Source organism: Periophthalmus magnuspinnatus, chromosome 15 (genome assembly GCF_009829125.3).
Source record: "Periophthalmus magnuspinnatus isolate fPerMag1 chromosome 15, fPerMag1.2.pri, whole genome shotgun sequence".
NCBI classification, from domain to species: domain Eukaryota; kingdom Metazoa; phylum Chordata; class Actinopteri; order Gobiiformes; family Gobiidae; genus Periophthalmus; species Periophthalmus magnuspinnatus.
The window spans coordinates 21,857,996-21,883,376 of record NC_047140.1 but is presented as its reverse complement, the minus strand read 5'-3'; the positions used below and the strand labels follow the sequence as shown (position 1 = coordinate 21,883,376).

General features: G+C 37.3%; 3 protein-coding genes across 3 annotated transcripts in view; 2 read left to right on the top strand and 1 right to left on the bottom strand.

The window, feature by feature from the left end:
• egln1a (egl-9 family hypoxia-inducible factor 1a) overlaps window positions 1-6,845 on the bottom strand; it is a 32,028-nt gene extending 25,183 nt beyond the window's left edge. The window contains exon 1 of the mRNA XM_033979636.2: window positions 5,834-6,845. Coding sequence (XP_033835527.1) covers window positions 5,834-6,544 — 711 coding nt within the window. The 5' untranslated portion in view covers window positions 6,545-6,845. The remainder of the gene's footprint in view (window positions 1-5,833) is intronic.
• Window positions 6,846-9,350: 2,505 nt separating this feature from the next.
• tsnax (translin-associated factor X) lies at window positions 9,351-17,876 on the top strand. Its single transcript, XM_033979535.2, has 6 exons — window positions 9,351-9,621; window positions 9,850-9,927; window positions 10,007-10,121; window positions 10,806-10,936; window positions 15,696-15,811; window positions 16,712-17,876. Exons 1-6 carry the CDS (start codon window positions 9,606-9,608, stop codon window positions 17,087-17,089), a joined length of 834 nt encoding a protein of 277 aa, XP_033835426.1. The 5' UTR covers window positions 9,351-9,605; the 3' UTR covers window positions 17,090-17,876.
• A 2,256-nt stretch (window positions 17,877-20,132) lies between these two features.
• The window catches only part of disc1 (DISC1 scaffold protein), a 73,308-nt gene continuing 68,059 nt past the window's right edge, over window positions 20,133-25,381 (top strand). The window contains exon 1 of the mRNA XM_055227291.1: window positions 20,133-20,650. Coding sequence (XP_055083266.1) covers window positions 20,581-20,650 — 70 coding nt within the window. The 5' untranslated portion in view covers window positions 20,133-20,580. The remainder of the gene's footprint in view (window positions 20,651-25,381) is intronic.

The following is a 25,381-nucleotide window of genomic DNA, read 5'->3' as shown; positions in this document are numbered from 1 at the left end:
TGACAATCTCAAAGCCACTTCATAACTATTAAAAGATTTATGAACAACTTCTGACAAGTTATTTCCACAGAAGTAAACAATTGTCCTTATTGTTAAGTGTTTGCTGGCAGAACAATATGCAGGAAGAAGCGTGGCATGCGAGGTAGAGGTCTGAAGCAAGTGGGATTGTGGGTAATGAAGGAACCGACTGGAGTTGCCTATAGCACGTCGTCCAATGGCCACCTCCTCTGCTCTGGCTTGGTGTCACATGGCTTCCTCTAGTCTGCTTACTCTATAGAGCTGTAGGATTTAGGTCAATGGTCAACTTCCTCATTGCAGCAGCAGACAGCCCCACTGGGACAGCTACAGATGAACCACCAGATACAACTGTCAATACAAATACTGTTAAAGAAAGGACAACATTTCATTATGATGTAGTTTATGGTAATGTTCAGTAAGTGATATGCATAAATTGCGACTTGAATGAAAGATTAAAGAGTCAATTTTATTAGAACTCAGATGGCAATAAAACCAACCATAACAATGAATTACAGTAAGTTAAAAAAGCAAAAATAAAATGCACCATAGTTGGTTGAATTAAATTCAATAATGCATTTTTAATCCATCAGTCATAAAAAGAAAATAGAAAATTGACAATATTCAAATTTTAATATTTTAGACTGCAAATAAACTGAACAAAACTGCTTAGAACCAAAACTGGAGAATCACAGACCAACTATCGCTCATGATTACTTCAATTCACACGTTTAAAACTGTACATTGTATAGTATGGATTGAGAGCTTTAACCATGCCAGGATGCACCTGTTAGCCTATTATTAAATTATATTAAAAAGATAAACATATATAGACTCTAGGACACTACTGCCTCTCCAAGTTGTATATCTATTTGTTTAACATTGTACAGTGCCCTCACAATGAGCTTGGCACTTCAATCCCTTTGTGACCATGTTGAAATGTTTGACTTCTAAAACAAGCAACACATTGTCTGCTAAATACTTATCAAGTTACCGAAAGGACAACATAGCTTTTGAAATAGGACTTATGTGTACCACAGATATGAATGTTTACAATGCCACCTTATTAACGGCCACTACTGACATGGGAGATAATATAATATACAGCAGGGACTTGTCACAGGCAGATCAGGGTTCAAAGATCAAGTTTAGTAAGAGAATGCTGCGTTTCTAAATTGGTCGGCCTATAGGACACTAAAACAACTGTTTATCTGTGACATTATATACAGTATATACAGTGACAGTATATGTGATCTAATAATCTTGTGAACGAGGTGGACAAATCAACTAATTAGAGATACTTTCTATGGGGTAACACCAAAGTCTATTTTATAAAAATGGCCATACTTTCTATCATGTAACTGTAATGGTTGTCTGTACTTCTGCAATGTATATGATAATTATTAAATAATTCAATATGTATTAAACAGGGTCTATAAACCAGACGTCATAGTAAATATGAGACATGTGTCCACGGCTTCATATAATGGTTCAAAGCAGTCACAAAGTAGAAACAAACATGCACTGCTGCCTGTAACTCTCCACAATGTTATCAAGTAAAAAAGGGAAATCGAGACAATGGCATTAAATAACTATTTGGGCAAAATGGTTTTCCTCTATCTCTCCCAATGCGGACCGAACTAGCATTGTTTCAGAAGCCTTTGAGCTATTGATACTCTGCGGAAGTCCAGTATTTGTGCAAGTCACGCTGGTTAGGCCTGGTCACCGTCCCGCCCAGTGTTTTGCCATGCGCATGGAGGGCAGTGGGTGAGGGACTAGGAGTCCAAGTTTTCAAAGAGAGGTTTAGATTAACAGTTAGCACAGTGGGCAGCTGCATTCACTGTGCTTAAAAGTGCAGCAAGCTCTACGCTAAAAATAGTATCACAACTGCTAAGCATGTGAAGTCATTTTCAGATGTGCTTCAGTAGATGGGTGAGCCACACTACTGTCCATTCACAAAAAAGTATTCTGGGATTGGCTCAGGATTTTTGGTCACACTTGTTTACGCATAAGCAATGTTTTCTAGGCACAAAACATGGGAAACACAGAGGAGGACGTCACCAAAACAAATAAGAAATTTCCAAAACAACCCAGTCTGAAAATAAATGTTTGGAACTACCCGGAAAATAGTTATGTGGTTTGAAAAATAATATTGAGTAATTTGCTGACTGGACTAGATACATTTCTACAAATAATTCACCGGTTAATTCAAAATAAATAAATACATTTGCAGGTATATAAAACAAAAGTCTCAAACTGAATACTCACAGAAGTCAATATTACAAAGATAGAATGAGTCAAAGGGCTTTTAAATATGTACATTCATAATCAATCATAATCAAATAAATCATTTTGTTTGTAGAGTCCAAATACACAACTATTTTTGAGTGATGCAAGGCCTGTGACGTTACTTGCCATATCGACTTATCATTCAAAACCTTACATCAAGAAATTAGTTTTGGGGTTCAATATTTATCGTGTGTACCTTTGTCTTTGCGCTAGTGTTTTTTGTACTACAATTCTGAGCTGTAGCGGGTTGAATAAGTAGTTCCTATGACTAATTATAGATACTGTGTGTGTTTCATTCTACACCAAGCCAAAACAATTCGCTTCATTTGGCAGTATTTCAACTGACAATACAGGGGATGCTGGGAGTGCTACCAGCCCCGCCCCTCGTAGGTCAAACTCCAAACACGAGGTCAGGTCAGGGCAAGCACCGGATCCAGTTAAAAGTTTCAGGTCACACGCAACAGCGCAACCGGAAGAAAGCACAACTATAGTTAGCTGCTGTTTTTATTGGACACAAATTACAGAAATGACTGACCAACAACAGATTCAGGACCTTAAAATAAACTGACTTTTGTCCTCTATGGAGAGCTCTTCTAAGAATGAGTGAGGTTCTTACAAAATAGCAGCCCACGATTTCCCCTCAAGTTCACACTCATGAGTCAAAGCAAAACGTGGGCTGTGTCTCTGTCAACCGAAAACATAAATCTGAAAAACAAGCAAGACAATAAAGTGGTATGAAGAATATATTAAAGTTTTTGTATTTTGTCTCTGTAGCTCACTCTGCCCCTAAAATATGAAGCTACTTGTACAATTGAAACCAGGCTCAATAGTAATGCATTTTTTACACCAATATCTGACAATATGATGCAGGGAGGTTTTAGCATGTTTCTAATTATTCTGATTGCCATAGTACTTTGATTAAATGAATACTTAATTTATTGTCATCTAAACTTGTGCGTAGTGTAGTACCAATATAAAAAAGTACACTTGTTGCTCCAGGGACTGTGGCAATACTACTACCCTCTTGAAAGAAAAACTAAAGTATCTTGCAGGGATAATATGGTTTATCAGGGCAATTATTTAATGTATTCCTACCATTTCAAACCCAAGCGACCATGAAACTCCTGACGCTAACTTTGGCCTTGAATTTAAACAAAGTCGCAGCAGAGATTTAAGATAGTTACAAACTGTTCTTTTAACTTTAGTTTCAGTTTGAGAAATGCACATCTGAAGCAAATAACACAGCAGTATTACAGGGTCTGCCAGGAGCTCCCATTCCCTACAGTAGACTATAGAATAGACTCAGCCACAGACTGAAACCAATACTCGATACAAGAATGCAATCTTTTCAATGCATTCTGCTAGAGTGATCTCATCAAACAAGTAATTTACCACAAGAAAGTAATCAGGACTGATCTAGAACTAAAACTGGATTAAAGGAGGATGAAACCACCTTAACAGTGTCCAAATTAGGGGTGGTCCTGTGCAAAGAGAAATCTAATAAATGTCCCAATATCAAAAGAAAGTGATCACTCTTGAGTACCACAATGAGCGTATCTGAGGTCCCTGTACCAGTGTTTGGTTATTAGAGGATTGTGTCATTAATCACTGGTTTCATTTAGTGCAGTTTCTATAGTCTCTTTTGATCAAATCAGAAACTATGAACTAAAAAGTACGGCAAACTGCTGAGTCATGGGGGTATTGCGAAATGAGTCACTGTGATGGCAAGTATCATGAAATACAGACTTCAGAGAAACTGTATTGTGAGAAGACCAAGATTTGTGCAGTGTCAATGCATTACACATAATATAAGAAAATTGTATTAACTAACTAACTGTTTGCCACACCTACCTCACCTACCTGCACAAAATTTGCAATTCAACTTAAAAGTAACTTAAGGGAGTAATCTTGGAGCATGTCATGATCCAATTTGATTATGATTCACACTCGCTGCTAAATTGGAGCACAATAAGGCTAACATTATCTGATACTTCCTTCTAAATATCTTAATTTATACAGGCACAATTTTTATTATTACCATCTCCACTTGTGTGTTGATGTGATATAAAAACTCCCATGACAACTGAATTTCTCAACAGTGAAATTAATAAGTCGCATCTTATTTTATCATTTCCACCATAAATGATTGAAAACCCAAATAGTTTACCATGGGTTGTTTTTAAATCTTCCCTACCAATACTAAATAACTCAAAATTCATAGATGAACATAATAAGTGGTATCTAAATTGTCAGTAGGAGATAGCTAAATATCTAAAAGTAAATGATAATAGTGGTGTATATCTGTAGGTCAGTGTAAAAAAACTCATTCATTTAACTGAATCGGGGCATTACCTCTCTTTTGAACCCTGCACTTACACAGGACTTGTTCACCTTTGACCTTCAAGTCTGGTGTAATCAGTCAAAGCAAAGTGAGCTGCAGGACAATGGTTTAAAAGGAGTAGATAAGACTGAAGTAGCAGGTATTTCTAGTTGGGAGAGTGACCTTGGCCATAAACCTGTTTGGGAAACAAGGGAGCTTTGTTGGACACCCTTAAACATTTTGCAAACAAATGCATGCTAAATTCAGGAATGGCGGCAACAGGAGGCAAAAGTGAAGCGGAACAAAATGATGCTGGAAAAACTGGGATCAGCCACTAGCCACAGAATATAAAATTAATATAAAAAAAATCAAGGTGGTTTTGGAAAATAACCACTCAGTTGTTCAATGCATCTTTCTTTCTTTGTCAGGGATCATGTACAAAATCATTAATCTTACAAAAGAAAAGATGATGTGTACAAGATTTTGTCCCTTATCTACTTATACATTACACTTTACCACTTTTTATTAGAAATAACTGACATTTCTACACACTGTAAATGCTCATTTTGATGCTGATTGTATTGTTATTAAGACTTTACACCAGGCATCCCCAAACTGTGGCCCGGGGGCCAAATGTGGCCAATGATCTCTGAACTGTGCTGTGGTCCACTTTATATTGTCTCCTGCAATCCTAATTTTGCTTTACCATTCTATATATGTACAATCTACATATATATTACACTTTCTCACAACTTAGTCCACTATATACTTTTCGGTCAAGTTCAAATACAAATTTGAGGTTAAAATTAGAAATCACTACCATGTCTACACTGTAAATGCTCACTTTGATGCTTATTGTATTGTTATTGAGACTTTAACCCCTTAGTATTACACCCTGATATCAGTGATCTCTGCATTGTGCTGTGGTCCACTTTATATTGTCTCCTGCAATCCTGATTTTGCTTGTATTACACTTTGCCACAACTTAGTCCACTATATACTTTTTGGTCAAGTTCAAATACAACTTTAAGGTCAGAAATTAGAAATCATTGCCATTTCTACACTGTAAATGCTCATTGTATTGTTATTAAAGCTGTAAACACTTAGTATTAAGCCCTGATGTCACTGATCTCCACTTCATTTTGCCTCCTGCAGCCTGCAATCCTGATTTTGCTTCACCATTCTGTCTGAATCATCTTCAACACTTACTTTCGTCCTTCCGTTTATCTTGTAGTTTCCCAGTTTGCCATTACAGTGCCTGATGAGGTCGTCCATGCGGCTCATGAGAAAGCGGATCTTCTCGCAGCCCGGTTCCCTCCCCTCAATCCACGTGATTTTATCCCCACGAATGTCTTTAGTGGAGTCGCTTTTTTGACTAACCAGCTGACCGTCAGTGAACTTGCCAGTGTCATGCAACGCTTTAACATTGTCCAAAATACCCTGTCCAGTATCTACTCCTAAAAAGTTGTCCACTACGCACATGCCGTGTTTGTCCATACACGGGACAATATACTCCAAGGCGAGTTTCTTTAGAGATGAGCTAGTCTGACCATTAGGCGTGCCTGTGCTGTTAGGTTTATCCTCTCCTCCATCTGCGTCGGGGTTCGTGGGTAAAGATGCGCTTTCCTTGTCCTTGTCCCCGTCTCCCTGCTCTGGCTCTGGAGGCTTCTTGTTCTGTCCATTCCCGTCCCGTGTCTTCTCCTCAGCCGCCTGTCGCACCGCCTGCTCTGCTTGTTTCTGCTGCGCCTTGTCCGCCTCCTTGCATTTGAGCTTGTGTTCCTTCCAGTGTTGTTTTTGGTGCTCCTTGCTGCAATAGAAGGAGTTCCGACACCTTCCACATTTGAGGAGGTTCTCCATTTTCCCACAAAGTTCACAGTACTGCTTGTCTCGCTCCAGATCGCTCAGTTGCTGCCGATCCATGTTGGCTGCGGGTGTCTGTAATTCCGCCGCGCAATAGCCGACAACTTTGGAAACGAGCAACTGTCTGTGTCACGCTGCAGCGAGCGAAACGCGAAAGTCAGACTCGAAACAAGGCCATTTTAAGAAGCTCTCTCCCTCTTCACATGTTGTATCAGAGGCGTAAGTCCCCGGCGAGCAGCGTAGAGCGAACATTTTGGGCTGGGCCAAGGTCTTTCTGAAGCATTTTTGTTGCTAGCCGTGGCTCTGCGCGTAAAGCATGGCGCCTGTAGCACTGAAGTGAGCGGCTCGCCTGTGTCCAACCAGCGGCCCGCCCCGAGGTGACAACACGAACAAACCCCGCCCACTGTGCTGCTTTTAGGGACATCCGGACAAATGATAACTGTCAGAAAGCACAGTGTACATTTAAGGCACTGCTGAAGCCAAGCCCATGTGGAGAATTGCAAGGCAGGCACTATTATATTATCCAGTTAAAGAAGGTGCACTATAGAGATTTATAAATGCAGGGGCTAATAGTTGATTGTCTATATCAGGGGTGCCCAAACTCTTCACCGAGGGCCACATCCTGAAAAATAATCGACACGGAGGGCCACAGATCAGTGTCAATATGGTGGATAATTCAGATCGGTGCTTTTAACATACTTTAAATAAGGCTTAAAATATTATTATTAGGTCTGTTTGACAATGCAGAGTGATGTTATTTAGGTTGGATTGGTAGAAATACCCAAATTTACCATAAAAAGTGCTGATTTTGATCAATTGGGACACTTAAACCGAAGGTGTGAGGCCAATAAAAATTGGTCTGAGGGCCGCATTTAGCCCCCCGGCCATAGTCTGGACACCCCTGGTCTATATGGAGATATCATTGGTTTGTAAAGAATGTTCTACAATATGGCATTAAAGTAGGTCTATTTTGCGCAGTGAGTGGGGTGGCCTGGTGGCATGAGCAGCTTTTTCCATGGAGACAGAGAAGTTTATTGCCATACTAGGGAAATCAATAAAATTTCCATGGAGACAAGGTGACAGACCACCAAAAAAGTTCCATAGTGCACTGTTCTTTTAAATGACTTAAAACCAAGATGACAGAATTTGTTAGTGGTCTTCAGCTGATGATCAAACATGACTCTACTGTAACAGAAACCTGTGCCCAGTTTTGAGTGAGTGACTGTGTGTCATCAGTTGTGAGAAACAGATCAAACAAACATAGGCTAATGAACTCTAGCAGGGCATTGGCAACGGAGAAGTCGAGCCATAACAGTAGTATCCTAATAGCAACACGGGACTATAGATGTTAAAAACTGAACTCTTCTTATTAGGAGAGTAGAGGAGAAAATGGAAACACTACTTGAAACAATAAATGAGCCTATATCCCATCATGTGTATAATTGGAACCTTACAATAAGAAAGTGTGTGCTATTCTTGCAGGTCTATCCAACAGGACGTACATCACTTTTATTGTTTGCGTTTGTATATGTATGCATTGTGTAGGTGGTGAATCTTTGTGTTCAGAGATGCATATTGGCTTTTGTTTAAGGGTCAATCACAACATTTTAATCTTCTTCTCCAACAAACTTGTCTTTTTTTTTTCTTGCAGCTGGGTTCAGAATAAAAAAACAAAAAAAACAAAACAAAAAACTAGCCAATACAAAATGAAACATAATGTGTGTGCATGTTTATTGTTTGCAACATCAGTGTAACCCCTGAGCCTCAAGAGAGTCTTTAGGTCCCCTTGAGTGAATAACAGCAATTTTCTATAATTATTGTGGATCTAAGAAAAGCTCTTCAGATAAAGTGCATTCAGAGGCGTGCGCACTTCAGCTGTACCAGTCAAAATAGGGTTATTTGTTTTAACTTGTTCAAACTTTGCTTTTAGAACAATTGACAGTGTATTCTTTCTGGATATTGTTGAGCTTCAAAATGTATTTTAATTACATGCATGCTCTTTCAAAGCCAAATACACAAAATCAGTACCATCTGTGCTGCTTTCTATTAGGAATACCATACCTTTGATTTGTACAGCGTATCCGACTGTTTTTTAAATCATATTTGTTAAGATTGATCAGTTTTCCGAGTTTAATCGAAGTCCCTGAACGTAACCCTAGCCACCACGGTTTGCTCTAATTCCTGACTGACTCGCATATGTGGAATTCCTAACACAACAGAAGCATATTTTACTATAATGTTTGAAGCACATGTAGGCTTATTCATATTCATTATAATCCATTTAAACAGCGTTGACATTAAACTCAAACTTTTCCCAAATATCTAGTGCTATTTAAAGCTAAATGAGTGACCTATCAAAGTAAAAAATAAACGGTTTGTGATGGACAGAGGTTGAGTGTGCAGCGCGGAGGCAGTGCACAGCGCGAGTTGGCACCAGTTGTGTGGCACGTACGCAGTCTGCAGGAGTCCCGAGAGGAGGGGGTCTGGACGCACGCCAGTAATCCGAGCGAGGAAGGCAGCACAAAAACGTGATTTAATACCAACAAATGACACCTTATAAACTCATTTTGGAGTGGCTGTTGGCTAATGTGTGCTTAGACTGAAAAAGAGCATAAATAGTGGCGAAACTATGATGTTTTACCGCATTTGTTGTCAGAGATTACAACCGTTATTTATGTTAAAAATCCGAATTATTATTTTCATAGCGGAAACAACCCCTATATATTAATAACTGGATATTAAGATTGCTATAATTAAATCCTAATAAAAATTAAATATCAAAATTATAGCTTTGTTTGTACTACATATCCCAAAATGCACTGCGCAACGTTACGTACGAATACACGCGCAAAGGACCCCGCTAGGAGTCCGTGTAATTGCCTGTCAGTGCACCACAACATTGAAAAATTGAAGCGTCTGCCATTTATCGAAGGAGCTTTATTTAATAAGTGATATGACAGGATATGTTAAGTTTTCCAAGAGCAAGTAGTAGATAAGTAATAGTTTTTCGCGGTTCTCTTGTGATTCCGAAGCTAGACCACGAGAGTCTCATGTTTTTAGCATCTGATCGTGGTGTAGCTTTCAAATTTCCTCAGAAGCCTCTTCAACTCAACTTTCAGGCATGAATAAACGAGAAGGTGGGTCCTGCATTCAATTATAAAATCATTATCCTTTTATTACAATAAGTCTTAATACTCAAGTCTTAATACACCAAGTCTTAATACTCATACTTTTTCTTAAGTTCTTGCATCTTCTCTGTTCAGTTTATTGCCATATCAGTGACCACATATTTGTATTGATATTTTGTGTTATAAAAAGCATGCATGAACGTTAAGACATCATTCATTTGATGGTTGTTTTGTCAGGTGAAGTATCCTCCTGTAAAAAGGCTGTCAGTGATGCCAATGTGAACCTGTCCTCCCCTATCATTGGTGCTTTTAAAGGTAAAATCGCTTCTATGTATTTATCTACCCTCTTAGACAAATGGGTTTTGAAATAAATGTTTTATTGTCCAATTATTAGTTTTCCAGCAGGAGCTCGACACCAAGCATGACAAATATGAGCGTCTTGTTAAGATCAGTCGAGACGTCACCATTGAGAGCAAAAGGACTATTTTCCTTTTACACAGAGTAACCAGGTATGCTGTATTTTCACTCGTCAAATGATTCCTAATAGCACAGGAAGAAAAATGATTGAGCAAAGTGTTTTACAGGTACAATTTCAAGAAACTTTGCATTTTAGACTTCAACTGACTAAGTTCTTATGTTTTAAAATAATGCCCTTCTGTACAAAGACATGCATTAGTTGAGGAAAAAGTTGCATTCACATTCAACTTAATTATATCAAAAGCTCAGATGAAAGGAGAGATGGGCAATATATAAAATAATCAATATCATAAAACATTTATGATATATGATATGTTTGGATATATGCAATTTAGTCATATTGGATAAATATTGTATCATGTAGAAAACAAACAGAACCATGAATAAAACTCAAATGTTGCAAATAGAGTTTAGAACAAACTTTGTGTTGTAATTGTTCAATCAAGGAAAAAAGGGTACTTTACACCACTTTCTGAAGAATGTGCCACTACCATACAAGTCTGCTCTTTATTTCAGTTTTAAATTGTGAGGGACCAGGCCTGCAAATTAGCCTTTGGCTAGATGGCTTATGGACATGGCATCGGTTACTGTTTTAAAATGTGGCAATGCTCTCTGTTCTGTCCCTTTTAAATAAACATTCATTATTGTTATTAAATTGCAGGGCAATGTATATTTGAAAGGAGTATTACAACACTGATATGATGTTGTTATTTCAGTGTCCCTGATGTTGAGGCAATTCTCACTGAAGCTGATGCTAAACTGGACATGGTGAGGCAGAAGATTGGCCTCATTGCCGACGAGCTCCGAGGAGAGGACATCTACCAGTTCCACAGAGCCTTCACACCGGGTAAGAACCTGTCCTCATTCATACGCCCTTAATGTAAACGCTCCATTGTGATGACTAATTAGGATATGACTCATGTTTATACAAAAGGTTGAGAACCAAGTCTGGGAGATGTTATTGCTTTGCCTTGAAAGTTCCTCAATATCACATTAAACATATCTATCTTCTTGGAGGCAAGTAGGTGAGCGTCAGGCCAAGTTACAGGTCAGATCTGTAGAGAAGAAATACCACTCACAGTAAGAATGAATGTCTTTCAATGTTTTATTAGCATCAAAAAACACCTGAAATCAAACCATTTTAATGTCATGCTGTGAGATATTACATGTTAATAGTGCATTTTTAATAGCCACCATTAGCAAATCATAAATGCTCCAATTATTTAGGTAATAAATATCCAGTCTCTATGGGGTATCTATTATGTATGAAACCTTTTACTGTGCAGTTTAGACCTCTACTAAGATATTTCGAAATTCATGGGAAATAATGTGAATCTGATTTATTCATCATTAGTTTAGCAGTTAATATTTCAGTGTTCTCTCAAATGTTAATGGTCATTTTAATGAGACCAAGCGCATTAACATTTGACTAATAACGAATAAATCAGTTTCACATTGTGTGAACTGAATCTTGAATTCAACTAATATTTTGTGAATCTAATCACAATTTGTTTTAGAAAACGACATATTTTTCCCATCAATTTTGTTCAGTCCCACCCTGATTTTGAACTTCAACATGCTCTATTGTGATGACTAACTCGGATATGACTCATGTTTTATACAAAAGGTCGATCAAATCAAGCTTCCCAAAATAGCCTGCATAAGCCACTCAAACGCATTTACATTTTCATGAAAGTGCAGTAACTTATTATTGTGGTATCATTTCTCTGTGGGGTGGTTGAAGCTGACGTTGCGGTTTCCATAGTGATACTCATACCTCCATCAGAGAGAATAAGATATCCTCAGTGCGGATGTTGGATATTTTGAAATCCTCATATGCCAGATGGCTGAAAAGCAGACATAGGCCTAATAGAACGTCAACAAAAGAAACAGCCAGATGCACTGCTGTGGTATAGAACTCTGGTAATACATTTATTACACAACAGAGTATGTATAGCATCTCAAAATCCTCACTTGATCTTATTCCTAATTTAAGAGCTATATAGTATTTTGGCAGCTTAACTGATTTTGATTACCAAGTTGCACCTAATTCAATAGTCTTAGTTCTTACTTATGTGGTGGCATGTTCAGATACATTTTATTGAAAAAGTCCAAAATGTATGTTCCCAAATTGTTTTTCTTTGATATACTTATGGGCAATTAAAAAATACAATTTATTTTAACCTTTAACCTGCCTTAACTTTCAGTGTCTGCTAACCTTAGTCTTTTTCAAGGGCAAGTTTATTGGCCTTTGTTTCCTATAAGCTATCCTATACTCATTGCTATACTGGCTGAATCTCTTGTGTAGTAATCAACATGTAAAATATTTTCTCTAACTTCACAGGGACATATTAGTTCAGGACATTTGATGAAAGCCATATTACATTTATCTTAATTCTGTAAAGATTGTGCGATACTGCAGCTCTGATATGGCCCAAGCCCACGATAGTCACACCCTCTTGATAAAGCTATTTTCCCACTAGCATCAACACCAGTTTCTGTTAGCTTAGTCAAAACGTCTGTGAATTTAGAGGAAAAACACATCACTCCGAGCTCAGAAAATGCTGTTATCTGTGTGCTGGGGAAGTCATTTTTAGATTATGGCCACTTTAGAAATCTGTGCTGCATCCTTTGCGACGTGACTAGTGGCAGTTCCCACCAATTAAATATTTCATTTTTTATCATCTTTATTAGATTGAAGACTTTCCAGATAATGTTGCCAGGAAAAGATGTCTCCAAGCATGCACAGTAAATGGTCCTGTGTTCTTTATGCCAGCAGTGTCATAGCTAGATATTATGCGCAGAATCAGGAGGTAATTGAGGCTGATAATGTAAGCAGGCCTACACTGATAAACTCTGTTAGCGAGGACACTATAGAGACAACGCAAGTGCAACGGACACATAGGGTTCACCTGCAACCCACTGAACCGGGCACTGGTCAAATATTAACAGCTTTGTACCACATTTGTGCTTCATTAAATCAGCAAGGTACAAAAACATTGAAAGTGACAAAAACGCAATGATGCATTTATAAATGTGCCTGAATAACCAATAGACCTTGTGTTTTGAGGTGGCATAATATACAATTTTAGTAAGCTGTTTGTGAGAGGAAAACATTATAATTGAATTCAAATTGTCCAATAGATCACCATTCATGGGTTATTTGAGTAGGTTTACAATATAACATTTTCTGAATGATAAAGTTAATGTGATACAAACGGAAATAAAACGCACTGTAGACATACGTTTCCTCTTTTTCCAGCGTAGATTGAATTGAAATGTATTATTTTTTGCACATAAAATATGTGTAGTACTTATATTTGTATTATAATGTTATCACCCAAATAATCAAAATTATCAATTAAACAGTGAATTTTAACATTTCTACTAAACTACACTAGTCAAGAATCCAAGTTTAAAGAATAGCAATTTGTACCACATGGCTATTCCTATTACCATATATAACAGATGCATTTTTAATTATCTTTATATCTTTAATTTTAGTCGTGTTTGTTAGAAATTGTAGATATGATAGTAATACTAATTTATGGAAAAAAACAGCAGCATGATGTCAGCAATATCCACTTTTTTCATAAAGAGACATAAGATGATTAGAAGTCTAGAAGTATAGTTCATAGGAAGTTGTATGTGTGCTTTTCCAAACCCTTAAAACTGGCATTCAATACTATCCTGAGCTGGATCAAAAATGTGTCAAAAGTGTTCATTTTTAGCCCGGTTTTCATTGTTTAGTCCTGTAATGTAGAGGTGATGAGTTGTTAATGCATTCTATAGAGAAGCATAAGAAACCATATGTGAAGTGGTTCTGTAAGTATTAAGTATATTCTAAATGTACATAGCAGAGGGCTGAGGTAAGAGTGCTATTGTTGCTGTGTATGGTAAATGATGCACAGAGCTTCTGACAGCAAACTGAGGAACTGGACTCCACCTGCATCAAAGCCTGCTGGTTAATGTTTATGTTCCTGTCTGCTCAAACTGTCCTTTACATTATGTTTGATTATAAAACAATCTGCATTCCAATTACAAAATACATGTTATAATTCAGTTTATGAATACTGTGATTCCATAAAGGCATGAAATTATGTTGTTATAGTCAATTGGACAATTTGACATTGTGTTTGCTATAATTTTGAAATAGGCAATTGGAAAAACCTAAACAAAAATTGTCTCAGTGTTTTTGGTCTACTGCTGCTTAGACTGCGTTCACACTAGCGCACAACACACCATATCAAAACTGGGATTAAACCCGGAATTAAATATAGACTGGACCTAGACTGGAACAAGATTTAACCAGGATTAGAGTAGACTCAAATTTATCTCTTTCACACCCCTCTTCGACTGCTTAGGCTACGGTCACACTTGACCACCACACACCACATCAAAATTGGGATTAAACCTGGAACTAAACCAGGAGTTAAACCTGAAACTAAACCTGGAACTAAACCTGAAACTAAACCTGGGACTAAACCTGAAACTAAATCTGAAACTAAACCTGGAACTAAACCTGGAACTAAACTTGGACTGGACCTAGACTGGATCAAGACTAGAATAGTCCAAACCAAATCTACCAAATCTACATCCGGACTAAACTGGGAATGCAGCCTTAATGGGGATGACCTCTCTCTCTCGCTCTCTCTCTCTGGCTAACTCTCTTGCACTCTTGCTCTCTCTCTCTCTCTACCTCTCATTCTCTCTCTCCTTACCACTCACTCTCTCTCTCTCTTTCTGTCTCTCTCTTTACCCTTCTCTCTTTCCCTCTCTCTCTAACACTGAGGCTTCTCTTCAGAGATAGGAGATGCTTTGAAGCCCCAAAAGTAAACTTCAAACACAAAGTCTTCCGTCCTGTGATTATTTGATTGTTGTTTACTCTGGAATAGAAAACAAGAGCGGGGTCATCTGAGCCCACCAAACACAGACCGTCACAGCACTGTCAAAAGGAAACATGTCTGATTTGAACTTAAGCCTGTCACAATAATTACTATATCGACTTATCGTTCAATAAATCATAGAAAGATTGACATTTCTGGTTTCTGGTTTCATTCAGTATTTATTGTAGGTATATTTTCTTTACACTTCTGGGGAATTTGTAGTTTTTTGGTACTATGATGAGATCTGAGATGTAGATGGTTGAATTACTGGCATTACTAACGTCTATGACTCATTATAGTTAACTAAAAACTTTTTCTGCTTCTGCTTTCTTTTTTGCAGCTCATGTTTTTAACCACATTTAGGAAAGGGTTTATTGGGATTATCTTGCTTTACAGTTATTGTGTCAAAGGCAGGAAAATAGTTTCAGTATTACTCTTTGTCTTTTATTTTCTTCTGCAATATCACACTTTAAAATTTGCCTATTGAACCGCTGTCTTTATCTGAAATCTGTTTTTACCGTGTTACCATGTAGTGCTTTACTCACAGTGCGTACAACACTCATTTGACCCTATTTCAGGAAATGCCATGTGTGTGTCTTTCATTGTTTTGGAAAAATGAAACACAGACGGAGAGGCCAGCCAAGATTCATGCATAACAGCTTAATAATAATAATAATAATAATAATATACTGTATTTGTGTACTGTGTTTTTTATTGCAGGTATCCAGGAGTATGTTGAAGCTGTTTCATTCCAGCACTTCATTCGCCATCGGAGCCTCATCAGCCTTGAGGAGATCAACGCACGCCTGGTGTTCATGAGGACAGAGGACCCTAAGGTAAAAAACAACAGAAATTTTTTTAAATTTTTTTTTAGAATGATGGAAAATTAGGACAGTTGCTATAGTGATAATTTCAAACAAACTGTTTGAAATGTTCAAAATGTTGTTAATCAATGCAATTTATCATCATTTGAACCTAATATGAATCCTAAAAAGTATCACTAGCATCATGTGACTTACAGTGAATAGGGAAGTGGGTTTAATCACAATCAAAATCATTTGAAAGGCCACAAAATGAAAATAAAAGTTTACTATTTTATGTTAAATATTTTCTTGAGTCACTCTCAAACCTTTTATATCAAGTAACACAAAGTATTTGTTGATCCATGAATAAAAAAAATAATAAAAGTAATAATGTTTCTAAAAAATGTAATCAAGTTATGTTTTAAACTAACTTTTATTCTAAACATCCCGCCCATGTAAATTATGAAAATTATTCATTATATTCTTACATTATAAATATAGCCATACCCTTTCAGCAAAGATACAGAACCTGTTCAAAATAACTTGATTTCCAAATATAAAATGTTCAAGTGTCAAAGTTGCTGCACTATTATAAATACACTATTGTGTAATCTACAGATGCATTATACCAGCAAAATAAAAATGTGATTTGAAAGGTGCAATAGTTGGTGATGGGGTAAAAAACTAACAATTTTGACAAATAAGCTTACATTCAGGTATATAATGTATGTATTTTTAAAAATCTATTCTTGAGTCATAAAAATCCAGAATTAAAAAAATGTGTGTTGGAATTTGTTCCTTTTAAGAGAGACATCACTTCAAAGGGTTGTAATACTCTAAAAAAGACAAAATAATGCTTTATATAGCACCCAAGATATTTTCTCCCCTCTCCCCTTCCTTCCCTGTCATAATACTTGTGCCGTGACACACCAGGCTCCCACTGAAGCCGCCCCGGTGGGCACCCACGTCCTGACCTTCCAGGTGACCCCCTCAGATTACCTTCTGGGCGTGGCCGACCTCACAGGGGAGTTAATGCGTCTGTGCATCAGCAGTGTGGGGAACGGAGACATCGACACGCCCTTTCAGCTCAGCCAGTTCCTCCGGCAAATCCATGATGGTTTCTCCTACATTGGAAACACAGGGCCTTACGAAGTGTCCAAGAAGCTCCACACGTTAAGACAAAGTTTGGGAAAAGTGGAGGATGCCTGCTACACCCTACGCGTCCGAGGGTCCGAGATCCCCAAACACATGCTGGCCGATGTATTCACGAGCAGAACCACCATTATGGACCCAGAGGAGGGAGTAGTTTAGACCCTCTGTGCTCTCAAGCCTGGTTTTGTTACTGTTCACTTTTATTAAGGGGTCTGAATTGACAGTATAGAGTTCTACATCCTTATAGTCAATCAGTCAATTTGTTTCAGTAGTTAAAGGAGCACTGTGTAACTTTTCTTTTGTCTCTATGAAAATACTATAGCTTTGCCTGAAATGTTCCCAGTATTGGATTAGATTATTTTTTATCTGTTTTACAAACATTCAATTTCAGGTGATTTTTTTAATGCAAAATACATAAATAACAAATACGTAAATATTATCCATGGATACAAGTAGTGACGGACACCCTACCAGAAAAGTAGCATGCGGCACCTTTTAATATCAGTGAAGTAGTGTATAGATCCCCCCAACAATTGTGCTTTTAAAAATAATATAATGCTACCAAATGGATCTGGCCTTATTTAATCCTGGTTTAATCCTGGTCCAGATATTTTTGAACAAAGAGGTAATGTCATTTGTGAATTAAATACTTTATAAATTTACACAGTATCTGGAATTGGCTTTATATGTGCTCAGTCTATATATATAACTACTGAAATAAATTAACGTGTAACTTGTTGTAATGATGTAGGACTGTCTGCTGAAGACCTGTACATATTTTTAACAGGATTTGAATGCTCTTTGACATTCTTATGATTTGGTGAGTCTTTGTGTTGAATCTCAAATAAACAAGTGTTACCGTAAAGCCCCATGTTTTTCTTTTTGATAAATATCTTTGTGACTTTGGTTGTTTTGCATGAATAAAGGACCTGTGCCAAATCCTCCATGCTCACACTGTCTTTGATAAGTGTGTGTGTTTATTTTATTTTGCAGTGAGTCCCTCCTACTTTGCTTTCTATCACACTGAGATAATCTAAGGTAAAGCCAGTGGTTGGAAGGTGGAGACATGGGACCTTTGTACACAGTGGGGGCACATTCTCTGCTATAACCCAGAATTTCTCACTGCTATCCCAAGAAAATGGCTAATGCAATTTAAAGCAACAATATCATAGCAGAAAATGTAAAAAAAAAAAAAAAAAAAAAAAACAACAACAAACAAATCCAATCAAATATTTCACAAATGAAATCAAATTATAAAAGTATAAATATATAAATAAAGAAAACCCAGACTAAACAAGGGCAAAATTATGACTGAACCAGGGCTAACCAGAGTTAACTCCAACCAAATGCACCAAAACCAAATGAAAGCTCACGGTATTAAGGCTGTTTAAATACAAATCTCACAGACCAAAACTGGGGTGGATAGCTTAAAGTTCCACTGTAACTTTCCGATTAAGGGTTTGCCACCTTCTCGTCTCCATTGGGAAGTTATTGTTTTGTCTGCAATGTTCCGCAGTATGGCATCAAAGTTGTCCATCTCATATGTATTCAATTACAGTTGTGTTTATTTCCTGGTGAAAAAATGTCATTCATACCATATTGTGTAACATCTCAGGAAAAGCAAAAATATCTTCAAGCAGTTAGTGAAAGTTGCACTGTCCACCTTTAACAATTACAAATTGTAAGAGCTCCATGTTGATAGTAGTCTGTGCACAATTGTCATACATGTCTCAAAACAGAGAACAGGAACAGTTAATCATGATTTGGGAAAGAGGCATTTCCACTTTTAAGAGAAACCGGATTTACTCAATGACATAGAAGGATGTTTTCTCTAATGCCACAGCTGCTAAATACAAATACCAGACTTACTGCAGACTAATTGTCCACTGTCCTTTTAGAGCCTAATTGTTTCATAACATCATAATTATGAGATGCCAATAAAATGTTGTGAATATTTGGCATATTCCATTGTATTACTTTCATTTTTCATGTTTTCTCCGTTATTTGTATATTGGTTTGGGGCATGGGATGTAGGCTTAACTACACGTGGATATCATGTAATGCAAATTTCATTATCTAGACAATTATTGATAAATAATGTAGCAAGTGTAGCCAGATTTCACTTACAGTTTCCAGGCTTTTTGGGTGCATACTGACATCTAGTGGTCAACAAGAGAATAAACTGATTGACGGAAAAACTACAATATATTTTAGTAAATATGTTTCTCCTGCATCCTCTTTCTGGACACGTTTCCCTCTGAAATGCTAATATTTTACCAAAATTAACTGCAATTCTTATTCTACTACAGGTAAAAAAAAAAGTGAAGGTCTACACCATAAACATGTACAAGGCTGACATCTAGTGGGAGAAATAGCGAACGTCACATCATCTCTATAGTGATACAGTACATCCTTTTTCCAGAAATAAATTGTGTGGAAAAAGAAACTAAAAGATAATATTGGAAGTCAAACGCATATAATATTTTGTGTCAAGCTACTTTTTTCTTTTTTTCATTTGGTATGCCTAACAAGCACAATTTTAAATTTCCTACATATAAAACTACACCACACACCCGACCGTTAGTACATGCTATTGCTTTACAGGAAATAAGTTTACTGATTTAACCATCCGGTGCTTGACTAAATACATTTTCCACACCAAAAAAAAAATAGGTTTACGCTTATCTCCTGGGTCTGGGCCAAAAAATCAGAGTTAAAAAGGAAACAAAAAGCCTATACCAAAAACACCACTAAGCTAGAAACGGCCCTGCTCAGTACTTGCATTTAAACATTAATTGCTAGCACAGTTTATCATTGCTAACAACTATGTGCAATCTAAGTGTGCGCGGTCATGAGTGGTTTAGAGAGCGACTTTAATCTAATTTATTCGGGCAGTAAACGCTTTTAATCTTTAATATTGACCAGGTGACAGACAGAAGTGACCTAGTAGTCCGTGTCTTTTACTGTCAACCTCCAGAGGGCTGCAGTTTTGCTTTCCCCAAACTGGGAGGAGGAAAACAGGCTATTTCATCATCACTGTGGACATTCAAAAAAGTTAGTCTTCTGATTTGAAATTTCACCAAACTTTTCACAAATAAGATAAAGACAATGTTGTTTGGGGACTCTTTCCAACATATTTTATAGCTTTAGCGCGGATTTACTCGTAGTTTTTCTGCTGTTTGTTGTGAAACGGTTTGAGGGAGCGCGTGGAGTCAAATTCCTGAACACGTAGGAGCGTCTCACGTTGGTCCAGCACGACGCACGAAGGACGCACGCAAGACGCAGGGACGCAGGGAATAACGGATTACACGCGGACACATCGATCAAGAGATTAACAACGCTAAATTCTTCAAGCATGGAAGAAGTCGAGCTTGTTAGGCGTGTAGTCAGGCATCTTTTGTTCCGATAGTTAACCCAACATCCGTTAACTTAGTTCTTGCTAGCGCCCAAGTGGAGGATACGTCCAACGCGCACAACTGGATGGGTCAGGAAATGTTTAGTAAAGACAAAGCCGGCTAAAGTTGAAGTGCGTAAAAGCTAATAATCTGGACAGAAATTAGAATTGACACGATTTGGATCTGATATGATGGTCAATGTAAGTAGTCTGTCTGCGGCTGACGTTTTGGACTAATCCAGCCGCTCGTGGGAAGATGTTCGCTGGACTCATTGGTTTGGAGTGCCACAGTAACTCCCTCTTTCACCTCTGCGAAGTCAAAGAAGGTAAGAATCACCCAAACAATAAATAATTAAGTGGTTGGAGAAGTTGTTTGAGTGCATTTTCTGCATGGTATAGCTCCTCTTGGCCAGAAGTATGCTACAAATCTTTTTTTATTCCACATCTGCACATCATCCAAGCTGTCAGTCCCTATGTTTGTCTTAAAGAAACAGTAGGAAAAGTTTGAACATAATGCCAGCAGCTGTTAACTACTGTAACAAGACTTTATAACTCAACAACCTTCTGAAATGTTCCCTTTGGAGTTGTGACCTTGTAGTTAATCATCAAGATAATCTGTAATGAGAAGAGCGTGGAGTTGTGCCTTTGTTACTGATGCTCTTGTATCTTTACTTTGAATAGTCTGGGCAATGCTCCAAGAGATTTTGCCAATTACTAACTGTATTAGCCTACTAATAAAAGTTTAGTTTATGCCTTGCAAACAGGCCTACAGAAGAAATTAAAATAATGACTTTGTACAAAATATGTAATCCTACTACATACAAAATTTAACCAGTGACCTACTAATAATAGCATATACCTATAAACAATGCAATGGTCAATGCTAATGAGGTTGATCAAATGGCTTTAACCAACATCAGTGTATACATACATACATGCATGCATGTATACATACATACATACATACATACATACATACATACATACATACATACATACATACATACATACATACATACATACATACAGTTTAAGTGTCATCTGTAAAAAAAACCCATTAATGATAGGAAAACAAGAAAGCTCAAATAAATTGGCTCACATAATTTAAACAATATACATTATGTGTTTAATTAGTGTTTAAATGATTACTTTTTAGTTTGAACCATTTGAAGATATATATACACCACGATAACCCACAGTGACCTCTTTTCATGCAGGATCAGATGGTACACATTTATTCTGCACAAGTGGTGTGGAAAGTACATGGTAATTAAAACTGTATTTCCATAGTGCACCCATCAGATTATGTTCTCCATGACAGGAAGCAGCTTTTTTTAGTCCATGTCACTCCATTTTGAAGCTGATGTCACTGTTTCAGTATTGATCTTTTACCTAAAATGGACAGCATCAAAACATAATTTTCCGCTATAAGTTTTAAACATGTCTTTTATGTAGAGTTGGGAGCATATGTACTGTGTGATTTAAAAAAGATAAGACCTTGTTACTAATGAACTGCTTAAACATTTATGAATACCATACAATACAACACTATTCTCTTTATATATTCTGTTTTACATAAACCTTTATGAGCTTCTAACCATGTCATAATAGTTTCCCCTACTATTTTACATGTGAGACCTGCTCAGAAAATCTCCACTTGCATTTACCCCCTATCCCCGCCCACTGCTGTACTTACTAGTCATTTTTGTGTCTGTTAGGTTGCTTTAGATTAGTATTGCAGTTTATAATGAACATATGTTATAATGTATTAAATAACAGGAAAAACACACGTAACATGTCTTCTTTAAGAACAGTGAGCGGTGTTCTAGCCCATGTCCTATTCAATACATTTAAGTTTTAATGACGTTTCCCGTCCGTGCACTGTATTAATCTATTCGTCAATGTGTAGTTTTGCAAGGGACTTTCACTTCCTCTTTTGTCATGCTCTGATCATGAGCAGTGAGTTGTTGGCTACACATCTGTACACTGCTAGTCTGTGTGTGTGCCTGACGCTGCAGAAAAACCTTGTTCCTCAAATGTTACTGTTTTTATGAGATCCTCCACATTCCTCCTCTCTCAGGCTTAAGCACTCCAATCACATCCCACCAATGAGATTCTGTGTTTAACCTACGGGCTCTATCCTGGGCCTCTTTAATCTCCAAAGGTAAATAAGCCGGCCTCTTAGGAGCAAGACGCTACTTTTTCCCAGACTTGTAAAGCTCCTCATTACTATGCATTCTCTCCTTTGTTTAGTTCAATGAGAAGGTATACAAAAGCAGTGAGAATCTACACTATTGCAGTTGAAAGGTAACACGAATCTAATTAACTTAATTGTTAATTATCTTGAATCTTTGGGAACAATACCTCTCCACTCTCCATCAGTGTAAAGAGTGTAATTTATGTAATAATCTATCTTTAGCAAAAGGTTTTTGGCAGTGTCCTGCTGATGTGACTACTTGGTCTACATAGCCTGTCAATCCACATTCACTGTGGTGATGTCTTATAAATCTAAATGTATAAATGTCTTCTTTTATTCAACTGAAATGAAAAAAAACAATGTGGTAGATACAGTAAATATATGACATAAAATTAAAAGATTTATATAAATTCTAGTGCTGAAATATCATAGGTGCATGTACCAGAATCTGCTCCTCCACCTATGACACATTGATGAACTGTGCAAGGCCAACACCTAAGTTGAAAACTCCCCAGTTTGCATTCATTTGACTGACCACAGATTCTGGGCATTGTTATCTCTTACAATGTATGTTAATAAAGCCTCTAGTGCAATATCTAACTTTTCTGGTGAAGGGTATTCCATTTGTTGTCTCCATGGAGATGTTATCACGTTGCCAGAATGTTAGTATTAAACTTATTTGTGTTGCATAATTCCTGGTGTTTTAATTGTGAGAAAAAACTTAAAAATATGCTTACTGGGAGGGTCACTTCTTTACAGATCTGACATGTAATTTGGCCATGATGTCATCTGCCTGTCTGAGATAAATATAGAGATGGAAAGATAAGTTAAAGGTCCTATGTTATGCAAAACTGGCTCTTGTGAGCTTGAAGTCATGCTATAATGCTGTTTTCTCCTCAAAATCATACCTGGAGTTTTGTTTTGTTTAGTTCACATATGTGTGAGTAACGTTTCATTATCAGTCTGTCTACATCTCCAAAGCTCAAAATGGTCTGTTCCACCTTGTGGTGTCATGAAGCGGAAGTTTTCAAATTAACAGCTACCTTTTACCTTTAGTTTGTGCTGTGGAACATTCTAGGTAAACAAATAGCATTTCCATTTAGATAATTAGGTTTAAAAGACAGCCAGAAAGTTACATTATGCACCTATAAAAAGTAAAAACAATATTAGAATTTCCCCCAAATAAGTAAAAATGCATACTTAAAATATTTGCTGTATCATGATTTATTCCCTGTTTCCTGCCAATCTATTCAGCTCAAATCCATCCAGGAAGAGGGAAGCTACACAGCGATGGTGTTTGACCATGATGTAGATGCCCTAATGACAAAACAAGCACATACAATGGAGCTTGAGGCATTTCCTTCCCTTTTCACTCCAGAGGCTGTCCCAGTGCAATCGGAGCATGACGCAGATAGAGTGTCAGCCTTTCTCTTTCACCTCTTTGACTCTTAGAAGTGTTATATTATGACATGGCCACACAGCAGATGGCAAATGTCTGTATTGGTTACCCATAGATGGTATTGTATTACTTGAGGTTGTTGCAGATCGGTGGACACGTCTTCAGAGAGAAGCACTAATGGAAGGAAAGTGTAACAAGAGACAGACATGGGGTCCCAATAGACAGTGGGGGCTTTCACTCAAGGCCATTCTTCTACACTTGGAGCTTGGATGGAGTCAAATAGTAGTAACTATCCATGGCTGCGTGAATGAACATCAACATGCAGAAGTGTGCCAAATCTTGACAGGAGTACAGGTCCAGGAGGCAGAATCAGCAATTCAAATATGTTCAAACTGCAACGTAGGCTTTGATTGCAAATGGGTGCATAAATACTTTGGACATTTTGGAAGTGGCTTGGACTTCTCAGAGCATTTATACTCTTCATTGTTTACTAATGTGGAATTAATCTTTGGCTCACCATCACATGAAAACATCATAAAAACAGAGAATCATTATCATTATAATCATTATAATTTCCACTTTGCTCTGGCCTCTGGATGGTATGCAATATGGCATTTAAACATGAAACTTTGAACAAAATTATGAATACTGAGATGGTCCCACATTGAATTTCTTGTTAACATAATATAATGTGTTCCTATAGGTATCATGAATATATGCTATATGTTTTGTTTTTTGTTTTTTCATTTGTATACATCCTTTATTTATGGATTTATTTTCAAAAGAACTGTGTGTTTAAGGTGCTTTTCTTGTATTGAGGAAGGACAGCATTCTGAAACTATGTCCCCATTTAGTTATTTCTGAGAATTTGTTTGAATGTCTGTTTTTCTCAGAATAGACAAATGCATGATCTAATGCTTTCAATTTACATCAACCATGCACCACACAATCTTACTCAATAAGCTCTCCCAGGAGGCAAGAGCTCTAGACTTAACTCTGAAAGCGCGCGTAATAAAAACATACTGCAGTCTTAATGGGCTACAACTCCACAGAATACAATGGCTGTTCTCTTTTATTTGACGTCTGTCTTCCTGTCTGGTCACATGGTCCAGAGGTGACATCACAGAGGTCAGATAGGCGGAGCTATGGGCTGCGGTGGTGGTAGGTTTGTTTGGGTGATGGTTTGTTTGGCATCTGCATTTCTGTCTACAACATATGGTTATAATCACAGCCAAGGCAAAAACAATTCATAAATCAGATGATGATTTTCAAAACTCATTCCCGGTACATTTAGAGGCGTGAATAAGTTAAATATAAACAAGAATATTATGCTATGGACCTTTACATTGAATTTATAAATGCCATCACTGTTGCACTACAAAAGCCTCTGTGACAGTGGTCCCATTGAGTGTGTGTGTGCGTCGGTGTGTGTCAATGTGTGAGTTTGTGTGTGTGCAGTAG